This window comes from Lonchura striata, chromosome 3 (assembly GCF_050655825.1).
Source record: "Lonchura striata isolate lonStrDom1 chromosome 3, ASM5065582v1, whole genome shotgun sequence".
NCBI lineage: Eukaryota > Metazoa > Chordata > Aves > Passeriformes > Estrildidae > Lonchura > Lonchura striata.
This window is the reverse complement of record NC_140705.1, coordinates 75,075,870-75,089,199: the sequence shown is the minus strand read 5'-3', so window position 1 is coordinate 75,089,199 and position 13,330 is coordinate 75,075,870. Positions and strand designations below refer to the sequence as shown.

Here is a 13,330-nt window from a genome sequence, read left to right as displayed (position 1 = left end):
AAAGAAATAAACATGTAAAAAATTAGTGATGTTTCAGTGAAGCAGATTGAGACAGACTAGCTGATCGGAATGCTTTCTAAGGCAGAGTGTAGTATGGATATTTAAACATCATTGCTTTTTCTGAAATACACATGGGAATATGTCTTTACAGATTATAACTTGCATATGTATGCAGACACACACACACATACACAGGCACACACACACACACACACACACACACACACACACACACACACATGAGTTGTTGTCTAACTCATTTTTCCATTGTAGACAAGCCCAGAGGAAACAAAATATTCCTAGCTTGGAGATTTCTACATCTGCCTGTCAGGCAGCTATCAGACAGAAACAGCATGACTACATAAATCACTGCAAATCAGCACATTTTTCACCAGCACAAAGCTCTCAGCACAGAGCCACTTTAGAGTGCACTGTTCCATAGTTTGTTTGCAGACCTCCCATGCCAGCAGCAGGGAAGTCAGACCATTATATTCAACATCTCACAGTCACCAGATGGAGAATAAAGAAATTGCCTTTCAAAACTGTAGTCTGCAGTAGGTTTTTCCTAGCAAATCAGTGATGTCTAGCATCCAGCTTCTCTATTCTGCTTGTTTTTCAGGCCCTTTTGGCCTTCAGCCCTCCAAGATAAGGTGTTAGTCTGTTTTACAACCAATCTTGAACTGTATTTTAGATTCTGAAAGTAGCATTCACTTGGTCAAAGGGGAGATTTGTATATCAGCTATAAGGTGTCCACAAAAAAAAAAAACAAAACAAAAAAAAAACAAAACAAAACAAAAAAAAAAAAAAAAAAACCCTGTTGTGAATGTGCTTAAATATCCAGTATCAGTGGAGGTCCAGTCATAACTGAAGGAATCTGTAAATTGCAGAAAGATTAGTTAAAAACCTCTGATGAACTATCCAAATCCATGGAACTGAATGTCTGTCTTTTTCATAGTTCACAGACTCCAAGCTGGTGTTACAGAAAAGAATGAAGGTTTCTATATAGACAGAAAAAGTGGTTTCCTGGTCTTCAGCTTTATTAAGACAACTTATATTAGGGCAAGTTAAAAATAGGTTTAGCATGTTTATGAGTTATGCTTTATGTGCAGCCTGTTTGCATTGAGGATGTCTCTACAGGACAGTATTAGAGACAAGCTGACCCAAATTTAAGGAAAAAACAAAAGGAAAAAAAAAACAACACACACAAAAAAAGGGAAAATGGTCCTGCCTTGCTCAGATTAATCAAACAGTGGCATCAAACAAAAGACAAAATCCACAGCTATGCACTATATGATGAAATGTAGAGTAGAGCATTTCCCATTACTGTTTAAGAGGTTTTGAGCCAGAGTCAATAATTAATCTTAATGCCTCAGCCTAAGTGTGTCTGTTGTCAGCTTTTCTTCCAATGCAGAGAGATGCTGGTGCTCCCCATGGTCAGACTGTAACTCTGCTCTTGACTCTTCTGCTTTCTTGGGCTGGCAGTTGTGCTTCCAGGTGTATCTGTTGTTGGCTCTCTAGCCAAGCACCGCTTTTCTCACCTCATACTCCGTCATCTGCTAAGAAGCAAGGAGAGTTTCCCTGAAGTACAAAGGGTGGGGGTCACAGATCTGTGCACCAGAAATGCAAAGGTGTGCATGTGGCTCAGTTTTATCTGAAGATCTTTTCTGCCCTTGTGATGAATGTATCTGCAGGATGTAGACCAGTGGGAATGGCACTTAATCCCTGTATAAGAGTGAGCATAAGGTAAAGATGTATGTGAGGTACAGATATGTTACACCATAGCAGTGAGCAAGTTATATATGCATAATATTTATCAAAATAGTTTAATAGCACAGTAAGGAAACCATCAATGTCCTATTCTTAAGGTACTGGGAAAAATTTCCCGTTGACTGCAACAGTGTTTGTGGTTGAAGAAATAAGCGTCCCGATTGTCCATAGCCCAGATGTGGCACCAGTGACAGAAACAAAGAGGAAAGATAAATCAGAGCAGAAAACAGAAAAATCAGAGTAGAAAACAGCAAAAAACAGAGCAGAAATATTTTTTTCCAGTTTAAGCAAGGTTTCATTTTTCTACTATTTCATACTCTGAACTTCAGTAACAGATGAAAGATCACTGGGATCATCAGTGATAAATTTCATACAGCATTAAGATTCTTTGAAGTGTGAGAGTGAAGGAAAACACTGGAATTCCATAATGCCAGAAATATATGAAAATAAATGATATTTCAGAAATGCTTATACCTGTCAAATGGGTACACATATCTAGTAACTTTAATGATTAACTTTTATTAATGAGGTAAACCTAAAATCAAACATTTTTCTGCTATGGACCCATTATCATTCTTTCTTCTCAGAAATACTACATGAGAATTTAAAGCAGTGCCTCGTACAGAATAGTAAGTCCTTTGGAAGCTGGGTCTTGTCAGATTTAGTGCTTTGGAAAGGCTGAAATGAATGATACTGAAATGTAAAGGAGAAAATAAGTTACAGCGATTCCAGCTGAGTCGTGCCTCTTAATGTATGGAGTAATTTTTAGTTGAAACCAATTTTTTGAAACATGACTAGGCTGGTTTCTGTGTCATCAGGGCAAGAACATCTCTCAGTTAAAAGTGTTTTGCTTTTTAATAGGGTTTAACAATAATTGTCCACTTTCTGCTGGTTGTTCAAAATAATTCCATCTCAGATTGGTCAGCTATTGTTGGCCTAATTTCAGTCATTACCAGCATTCAACAGAAATGCTGCTTTAAGCTTGTCTTTCAGTGAATCATGTGTTTGTACAATAACACATTTGTTTGTTAAATGAATTCAAAGACAGAAATAGATGAACCAGTACTGAGAGTGCGTCACTTTCTGGTTCGTATTGAACCATATTTCTCTCTCTCTAAACTGTTTTAATCAAAATTCCATCCTGTCCTATAGGTTAAAAACTATGTCCTATTTTAATCAAAAGGACTATTTTCATAGGAAAGTAGAGTTCTAAGATGTGCACTACTGTGATCTCAGCTTTTCTGCCATTGACTATGCTTGCTCCTGTTTCCACAAGTAGCAAATATTATGGAAAATTCCATAGCCCTTTCTTGTTTCAGCATTTGTTTTCAATATGTTCATCAATTCCTTTGGCTATATAAGCAAGTAATACTAATTTTGATTTGTGCCATCCTATACTGCTGTAGTAAAGATGACAATGAAGTATTTTCCAAATTTCAATCACATATTTTCTGTATGTTTTTTTTTTTCCAAATACATTTTCTAGTCTCTCTTTCATGCTGTCTTTCCTTATAATTGCTTGCCCTTTTGTCCTTCCTGCTCTTAAATCCCTCAGTTGGGATCCTAGGTTGGTGGAAATTGTTTACATGTACAACCCAAATTCTCCAGTGAGGTTTGGCTAACCAATAGTCTATTCAAGTGGTTTTGTCTTCATCCTCTGCTTTTCCAGGTTGCTTGAATATCCTTGAACCCTTAATTTGCCCTAATCTTCTCTACGACTTTTAAATAATAAAATACTTAAATAAAACTCTTTGGATAAATGCCCTTTTAAATACAGCTTTATCTGTGAACTATCATACTCTCAAGGGAGTGGATTTTGTTCCTCAGACAATTAAGGGGATTTTCTGTCCACAGGCATATCCACATTAACTCCTGCAACAGTTCAAAACAGAACAAATGAAGAAACTCTGGGGCAAAATAATGTACAGGGGCTAGACTGCTGCTCTGTGTCTGATTTTCTTCTGGTGCCTGGGTTCAGTCCTCTGATCTGCTGCATGATTTTCTGTGGGTCACAAAGCCTTCCTGTGCTTTTGAAAACTAATTCTGTGCTCAATGGGGATGCTGCTGAGGATAAGTTAAGGGTGGAAAAGTGCCTATCCATTACAGAGGGGTAGTCTTCTACACACAGAAGGGCTGTATTCCTTACTTCTCAGAACAGAAAGAGGGAGATCACTTGACTTGCCATCACCAAATCCTCAGGGGAAGTCAGAGGTAAAGCAGAGAACTGGATCCATTTTTGTTTGTCAGGGGCTCCATGGAGTCCATTTTTCATTGAGAAATCCTTTTCGTAGTGCTAGGTAGGCCTAATCTCAGAGTCCTGCAGATGCCTGCCAGGCAAGAAAGGGAAGCTAGGACAACCTCACAGGGCTCCCACAGTGCAGCTCATCAGGGCACCCAGGCAAACCCTGGAGACCAATACGGTTTGGAGGGTGTTCAGAGCCATGGATATCTGTCTTCACTGTCACTAATTGTGCAGGTAAAGGGAGATGACTTCAGTTTTATTCCCTTCCCACTCAGCTCACCTAATTATCAATTTCTGTTGGTGAGAAGGAGCTGCAAAATAAATTGTGTGTAATTTGTGAGTAATTTACTTCTGAAGTTAATTATTCCTAAAAGTGAAAAGTTGCTCAAAAACATTTGGAAAAGGAAGCTTTCCTTTTCATCTTAGTGTGCCACTAAAATATAAAAATTCTGGTAAAAGTCCAACCATATGACTATTATTATAAAGTGATACCTTTGAGATAATCTCTCCATTTTCATGCAGACTCTCCAGAAAGGCATCTGTATTTCCTCACATTAAATGATAGGAAATGGAAATAGACCACAGTTTTAAGTATGAAGGTTATGGAGATTTATAATTCTTATTATATATTTCTTATGTGTAATAAAATGCAGGGGAACTATATGTAGCAATCTTTAAAAAAAATTTAATCCCAGATCCTCCTCTTTTTGCTCTTTTATTTTTCCCCTTGAAATTTTCCTCCTCCTAATTTAATTTCTCATCTGAAGTTCAAAATTTTTTTTGCCTGATGTTTGTAATGATGAATTAGAACCAATGAAAAAAGGGCTTTAGCTGGATGCAGGTCTTTTCTTGGGCACCTCATGATGCTTAGGATTATTATTACCTCCTGGCAGCTGTATGCCTTGCTTAGTTTTGTGCAGAAGCAGAAAGAGAGAAATTCATCTGAGTACTTCCTGAGTTTACCTTCTCCCTAGTCTCAGCTTTTCAAGAGCTCAAGATAAAGTATTACCTTTGTTTTTATCTTTTTTTGTTTTTGGCTGGCACATAGTGGCATCTGATTGGGGGTTTTTCTTGGCAGTGTATTTCAGGGTGAGAAACTTCTTTTCACAGTGCCAAGGATGATGTCAAACTCATCAGCCTTGCTGTCTTGACATTGGAGGGATGAACAATTCAGTCAGGTTCAGTGAACTTTGTGTCAAAACTAAAAAGAGACGCATTGAAATCCACCATGAGAATATTTATTTTAAAAATCTTGGATCTTAGATCAGCCTTTTTGGCTTGTAGAATAATACATAGCTAATAAAATAGACAAGCATCCATTGCTGTCTCATTTTTGTTGTGAAGAATGTTTCAATCACCATTTTCACTTCAAAAACTCAAGTTACTGTTTTGAGGCTCATAATGGTTGAAAGGGATTCAGAGAGTTCCTAATTGTGATACTGGATTTAGTGTATATTGTGGAGATGTTGCAATCACTGCCATTTCACAGCAGCAGTGGAAAAACCCGATATAATGAATCAGCTTGGATCTCAATACCAAAAAAAGGCAGAACTTTCTTTTCAGTTTTGGATAATATTTGTATGTCTTTGCTGGGGAAGGAGACCTCAGAGCAGTTTTCACATGGGAATAGCATTCCTACAGCATTAATTTTTTTTTCCTAGTTTTTGAGAGTGGACCAAGACAAAGACAGAGAATGCAGCCTGGACTGTGCAGGTTCCCCTCAGAAATCACTCTGTGCATCTGATGGAAGAACTTTTCTGTCCCGGTGTGAGTTTCAACGAGCAAAATGCAAAGACCCTCAGCTGGAAATAGCCTACCGTGGCAACTGCAAAGGTGAGAAAAATCAAAATTTCCCTTGACCATAATGAAAAATAATAGACTCTAAAATAGTGTTTGAAATGTCTCTGAATTTAAAACCAGGAGTGCTGGACTTGAAGAGCTTTTTAAAAGCAAATGGGTTGAAGTCAATCCTATTATTTATATAACAATATTCTATCTAAAGATAAATTAATCTTGGGCCTTCATCAAAATTGTGACTCTCAAATTCACTTATTTTTCAATAAGTTACTATTAAGGAAATTGCATGGCCAGGTCCTTGTTCAGAAGGACCATATCACTGGCAGGTTCAGATAAACTCTTAAAATAGTTATTTTGCAAGGTTTCCTGCCTAGTACAATTTGGTATTTTGCATTTGAGATGATCAATTTAAGTCTTGTATTTCCTAACTACAATCACATTGTGTGGCAAGGGTGGTTGTGATAGGGTGAGTTGAGTGAGAAAAAGTGAAAAGCAAAAGAATGCATATGCATAGATCCCTCACAGGCCATTCCTGCCTATATCATCCACTCTTTTACTTCTGATCTCTGTTTAGAGAATTTTGGTGACAAGCAGCCAAACAAAATATCCACAGTTAAATCTTTCAACTTTTAGAGTAGTATGGTGCTGGACAATGCACCTTCCTTACTGAAGGTGATTCCCCACACAGTGATCTTTCTAAAAGAAATCTACGAATAATATGTAAGAATAGCAGTGGTCATAAAGATTTACTTTTCCCTCTGTCCTAAAGAGAATGGCAGGGAGTGGAGGTAGGGGGTGGGGGAAAGAAAACTGCAGGCACCACACCAATTCAACCTGCAGGAGGCAATTTTCTACATCATCTCTCTCCATTAGCTCCTGCAAACCTCTGAAGCATCAAGACTGCTTCAGAGAAACATTCTGTCTCATCTTCTGCCTGGATGAAACAGTATCCTCATTCTTCAGCACTTTCATAGTAAACCATTGTACTAGGTGATGGATCTATTTACTGTGGTGAGCAAGGATAACATAATGAAGCTACCTGAGCCAAAGCTTTTGTTACACTCATGAATGACAGAGACAATTATTGTGCACTTGGTATTGTTCATTTTATACATTAGAGCTTTATGGAAATTAGTTTTGAGTGTTTTTCTTTATTTTTTTTAATATTGCATTGAAAAAGTTCTCTGCAAGAAATTTTATTCATTAAGATGAGAATTGCTCTGCTGAAGGTTTCCTCACTGATGACGTCAAATTTTTCTGCAGTCAATGGCTTCAATTTGGAGAAGTACTCATTTGCTGTTTGTTTATTAATGCATACAGTAGAATTGTAGATTTGGAATTAGACACCTTAGGCACTTTAAATATTGCTGATAACAGGTACACAGCATGTTCTCGTCAATCAAAAGTTTTTTCCCTTTGATTGGTAATAGGCAAATATTTGCCAATAATGCACTTAGTATCAGCAAGAGACAAATGCTCTTTTAGTTTTACATCTTCATGGTATATCTTATTCAGTAAAGCAGTCGTAAATTTTGAAGTGACCAGTGTCTTTATTCCTACTTACGGCTGTGATAATCAGAAATATTTCAAGCTGTAAAAACAAGTTTTAAAGAAGAAAAAGATGATTCATTGGCCTAGCTGAAGTTTCAATTTTAGCATTTGCTAGGGTTAGTTCAGATGATCATATCAAACATTCTGATAAAGCCAAGGAAGTTCATTGATTAAGACCTTTAGAGCCAGTTGCTTTTGAGTGGTAAAATTTGTTTTGCAGGTGATGCTTGATCAAAAAGAAGAAGGTAGTTGTTTTAGTAGGGTTAACCAAAAAGTGATGTTTCATTAGAGAGCAACTTTTAAGGTTTCAGAATGTATTTTCATTCTATGTAGAAATAAAAACAGATCCTTTTGGAAGTGTTTGTCTGTACTTCTGAAAAAAAAGACACCCACACTAACTCCTCATTAAAGCCTTAGTTTTGAAACAAGTTTTGGGCTTGCAGGTAAAAGGGAAAAAAGCATGCATGTTTTCATGTGAATGTTCTGAAGGGAGAAAAGCAGTGATTCCTGGTAGAGACTCCACAACTTTAAATCTGTGCCATGATAATCATCCACAATTGATCAAAAAAGGCAATCTTAAGTCTGTCTCCTCCTGTCTTCCAAAACAAATCCTTATTCACCTTACAAAAATCTTCTCTAAAACCAAAATATTTCCAGGTTTTCTATTTAAATCAATTTAATGATGACTAGCTCTTTGGTTCAGTGTATTCAGTAGAAATCTAAAGACCTTGACAGTTTATGTTGACAGCCTTTTGGAATAATTTTGAGTCCATCATTTCTTGATTAGGTATTCAGAACTGTGATTTCTTTTAACATCCATAAGAAATTTTGAATGATTATCAGACTGACGTCTACTTTCTCTGTTTCTTTTTCCTTTTGAAAGGCAAATTTGTATTGACTCTTTTTGTCTATTTCTCACCTGTTGTCAACATTTTTCTCATCTATTTGGTTTTGAACACTTAAATACTAACCTTTAACAAAACAAGCATCAAAATAGATTGTTCTGTTAGTTTGTTTTGTTTTTTTCTGAAGACATTAATTTTATGGTTTTTTTTTTTTTTTTTAATTTTAAGTCTACTTCCAGCCTTTGCTGGAATTTATTGCTAAGCTTGGAAATGCTATAAGAAGTTAAAAGGTTATAAAATAGCCAGCCTACTTTTGGAGTTTCTAAATTCTCAAATAATCTGTGTACACTGTAGATGAACAACCACATTTTTGGATACTTTTCCAAACAAAATCTTAATTCTGAAGTTCTGGAGATTTGCCACTTGCTTGACACAGACATTCACTGTGCAATGAGATTACAACTCTAATAAATAAATGTTTGTTGAAGGCTGAGAAATGCTACTTGTGTTTTTTAACAGTTAGGACTGTTAAAACACCACCTGTGATAGGGATTAACCACATGCACACACAAATGCTTCACAGGAAATCTGGCCCAACATAGCCAAAGGAACAAAACATACAAGAAGTGGAAAAGCAATATAATTGTTTTTAAATTGCTCAGAAAGAAACAGATGCTATGTCTGCACAAATTAATTAAGCAATGCAAGGCGACAGTATGAGCCCAGGCAGGTAAGGTGGTAAATGCTCCCTGTTACACATTGGGCACTGGCCAGCTGTGCTCATCTGAGGACTGTTTCTATGTGGCTCAGTGAAAAGATGGGCCAAGGACTGTTCCAAGCAGGCAGCATGCACAGAGGTGCCTTCTTTTACAGGTTAAGGCTTTTCAGCTTTTTTTTTACTTTCTTTTTCTGTTTCACTTTTTGTTTCCTAAATAGCATTAACAATGCTCATTTAATTTCTCAGTTTGTTTTTAAGTGAATGTACCTGGCCCATAATTGGGGCCCTGGAACTAATATTCTGAATGTATTAAGCAAGTGGCTCAGTAACCAGATTTTTATTCTGGCATCATGATCAATGAGAAAACCAATTAATATGTATCTTACCAGCATACCTCTACCCTAACACAGAGCTCTTAAAATATTCCAGCTGGAGCACTTGGATTTTGTGGCTTCTCTACCAGTACTTCACTAAAATAAGATTTCTCTAATGGCTGAAGTTTTGATACAAATTATCAATCACTATAAAATCTTCACTGCCGGCTCACATCACATTTCCTTACTCCACTATCATCATGTAACAGCACCTGGGTGTATAAGCAGCTGGTAAACTGGGCTTGCACAAATCTCTGAGTGGTCCTTTCTATAAATGGCAATGTAGGAGATTTACACAGTGATATTTAATTTCTGAGGGGTTTGGAATTTAATCTGTCTAGCACTGAGTACATACTCAGTGTTTGCAGATGTGGCCCCAACAGTGACTTACTGCTTTGTGAGTGCACCAAGGAGAGCCATCACATGGAGTAGTGTCATTGTTATTCTGTAGCTATGTAGATCCCCTTCCTCAGTTGGAAACCCTAGGTAGGTCATGTTTAACCTAATTAATTTATGGTATCTTAAAGAGCCTCACTGTTTAAAAATTCTGTTCTTTCATGAGCTATTATACATATAACAAAAGGTAATATCTTCATTCCCACAAGTCATATAAAGAACCAAAGCACATCAAAATATGAGTGAAATTTCTCATAAAACTGTTATTTTACCATTTGCTTTCCTTAAAGAAGAGAATATTCAACATTTGTTTCTTTAAATTAGGACTTTCAGGAATAGTGAAAAGTTTCACTATGATTAAAATGAGTTAATGAATGGATTAAAAGCATGTTTAAATAAGTTGAAATTTCTGCCTTTGGATAAACATGCTAATAGGATTTTTCCCTTTGTGCAGAGCATGAAGGCATTGCTGGGCAGTAGCTGTTTTGAGACCACAAGTTAATCTTGGTCCCATAATTAATGAATCCAAGCATAATTTGGAGAGACATTACTCTTGCCTATTAGCCAGAGAACTGGGTAGTAAATGCTGGACGTGGTTTCTGAGTGCACACCTTTTCCAGAATTCCCATGGAGGCTGCCATCCAGCTCAGGGCTGCTGTGAGCCAGGCGGGCATGAGCTTGATGTGAGCTGGCAGTGCCTGAGCATGTCTCTTGGCTCAGAGCATGGGCAGGGACCTTGCCTTGGCCGGTGCACCTGCTGCCTGGAAGGCAGCCCCGAGGGACGTGTTTGGGTGGTAGAATATGCTCCCAAGATGTTCCATTTGGAGAGAGAATAAAAGAAGTGAGTAGGTAGGGTTCCTTTTCTAACATAAATGAGTGAAAGTGGGACTGGACCAAGGAGTCTGTCTTAAAAATAAACCTGAACAGAGCGAGACCTTGCACAATTTGTATGTTGAAAACAGAACAGTTTTTATATCTCCTCAGCTCTCCCTTTTCATCTCTCCCTTTTATTTTTTCTTCTCATCTTTAATGAGGAAAAAGAAATGAGTGATGCAGGTCTGTTCATTATTTTGAAAAACATTAAAAAAAGAATATGTTGAGATGTGGCACTAAATTTGGGATTATTGATAATAATCACAGGATTGATTATAAGGCAGATTTTTGTCTTAAAATACTTTCAGCTAGGAGATGTCTCCTCCTTTTTCAGACATATTTTCTCACTATAGACACTGTGTTTAATCTGTAGATTACTGCAAGTTTCCAGACTACAGTGCTGGCAATCCTGATACAAATACTTCTCAACACCAACCTAATTTTGGTTTTGATTCTTCATTTATATTATGTATCAAGATGTTACACATTGAGCCACTGTAGAAAAAGTGGTGAGAAACAAAATATCCAACATGGTGAAAAAGGTATCAACATATAGAAGTTACAATATATGGTATCTCTTAAAGCAAGTGGAATTGGCTTCTGGTTATACTTTCTAGTATATAATGGAAATTAATAAAGTTTTAAGTATGTTTGGAATGTTTTTGTGTAATATTCTTTGGTCTTTAAAATGTATCTATTGGTACTTAGAACACAAGACAAGTAACACTGCCATAATATCTACAGTTTTCTGGAGATACAGTTTATACCTTTTTAAAATTATCAATTTTTATTGATAATTTTTCTCCAAGCAGAATTTGCTGAAGCCAGAATGCACAGAAACAAGGCATGTGAGGGCATTCTTATGCACAAAAATGAGTCTTCATAAAATCAAATATACAATACAACAATTTGATTTGAAATTAATCTTCTTCTGGTTTTTTTTTTGTTGTTGTTGTTGGTTTTTTTTTTTTTTTTTTTTTTGTGGAGTTTTTAATTCTGCTCTTGTATTTTCAGTTTGAGTTTCAGACATCATATAAAAATGAAGGTCCTAAAAGAAGTGGAGAGTGCTAAAGCAATAATACTGCACTGAAGACTAGGAACCACAAATCTTTCCAAACTTTCTCAGATTTCAGTGCAAGAATTAGCAAAATAGACTTCTCCAAGCTATCAAATCTCCACTCTTCTCAGAAATCCAGTGTAGCCTTTGGCATCTAAAAATTTAGAAAGCTGTTGCTTTAGGTTTGCTTTTTTTTTTTTTTTTTTTTTTTAAGTATTTGGTTCAGTTCTAATCAGACTGTATCTTTCCTAATGCAATTGTTAGCAAATTGAAATAGTGTGCCAAGAGAGAATCCAGCACAGCAGTCCTTATTTTATCTTAGAGCTTAGATATCTAAGTGGCTGTGTGGTTGCTAAATGTAGGGGGAAAAAAGAAAAAGCAAAAGCAGGAAGAAAACAACAAAGAAACCCCACACTGCCTGGCTCTGCCTGTTAGATGCCAAAAGAGCAGAGTTTAGATTGCTCTGCTGTTTTGCTTGAATACAGCAACCAGTTATAAAAATAAATAGTGAAAGAGTTGGCCAGCTCTTGTCACAAAGCAGCAAGTCATTATTTTATGGTTTTGTCCGGCTAAATGTCTGTGCTGACATCCTTTCCAACCCACGAGGCTAATATCTCTGCATCTTTAAAACTGATACTTTCAGCATGTATAGTTTGCTACATCTTTCCTATCACTAGATGCTACAGCTCTTTATCTGCTCTGCTGTTAGACACAATCAGTTCTTTACAATATACATTGACCTAGGTCAAATATAATGGGAAATTTTCATGAGTGGTTTATTCCATATAAACCAAATGGTGTCTTGTGCTCCAAATAAAGTTTTGGTGCTAAATTAACTGCAAATAAAGACTGTTTGACTTTTGTCATATCACTACGAGTTACCAAAAAGGTACAGCTGTGGGAAAGAAGTACAGAAGCAGAAATAAGTTCTAGTTTGTAGGACAATTCAGTAAAGTGCTCAGGTGAACAGCTAACTTGAACAGTTTGTTGCACTGCATGTTTCTAAGTTTAAGGACAAGTGTACACAGGTATTCTGGCAAAATAGAGGTGCAAAGGGAAATAGTGAAAGGTCTTTGGGCTATGTGTGTCTGCACTAGGTCTCGTTGCTTACATCTATGTGACTTTAGAAAAGATTTCTGTTTAGTGTAAGAGCAGCTGACTCTCTGTGGGAAGGTCTCAAGGAAACCTTCAAATGATTAAGTTAACCACTTTACATATAGTTTTTACAGAGTGGTAAATGTGTCTGATATGTTCAACAGAATATTCCATCTATAATAAAATAAGTAAGTAAAGGGTGAAGTGTATTTTTTGCATAAATAAATAACAAGGTTGTGTCAAACACAATAATCGCTTGCAAAGCAAGCAAAGTTTGTTCCATTTATTGGGACTGAGAAAGATATTTTTATTTCTATTGTGATACATAGCAAACCAGAAATACTGGATGAACTAAATTGAAATCTTTGCAAGAGATTTAGCTATACTTTTGGCAAGCTGTTTACTTTTCCATGAGAGAATCTGGGTTAGAACTCCCTGTAGAGCCCCAAAATGCCTGTAAATCAGTTGTACTGAATGTCACCTCAGAGATGGTGTTTACACCCTTGAGGAGTTTGTGTCATTGTTATAATGATAAACTTCTACTTTGCAGTAATAAACTTCCCTCTGTTTGATATATTATTCAAGGATTAACCAGCAGAGTTGATGTTGGTGCAT

General features: G+C 36.6%; 1 protein-coding gene across 11 annotated transcripts in view; it reads left to right on the top strand.

Annotated features, from left to right (window-relative positions):
• The window catches only part of SMOC2 (SPARC related modular calcium binding 2), a 136,591-nt gene that overhangs the window by 38,934 nt on the left and 84,327 nt on the right, over positions 1–13,330 (top strand). For all 11 annotated transcript variants that reach the window (XM_085575477.1, XM_085575476.1, XM_085575475.1 and 8 more), the window contains exon 2: positions 5,671–5,842. In XM_085575477.1, the coding sequence (XP_085431603.1) occupies positions 5,671–5,842 (172 nt within the window). The remainder of the gene's footprint in view (positions 1–5,670; positions 5,843–13,330) is intronic.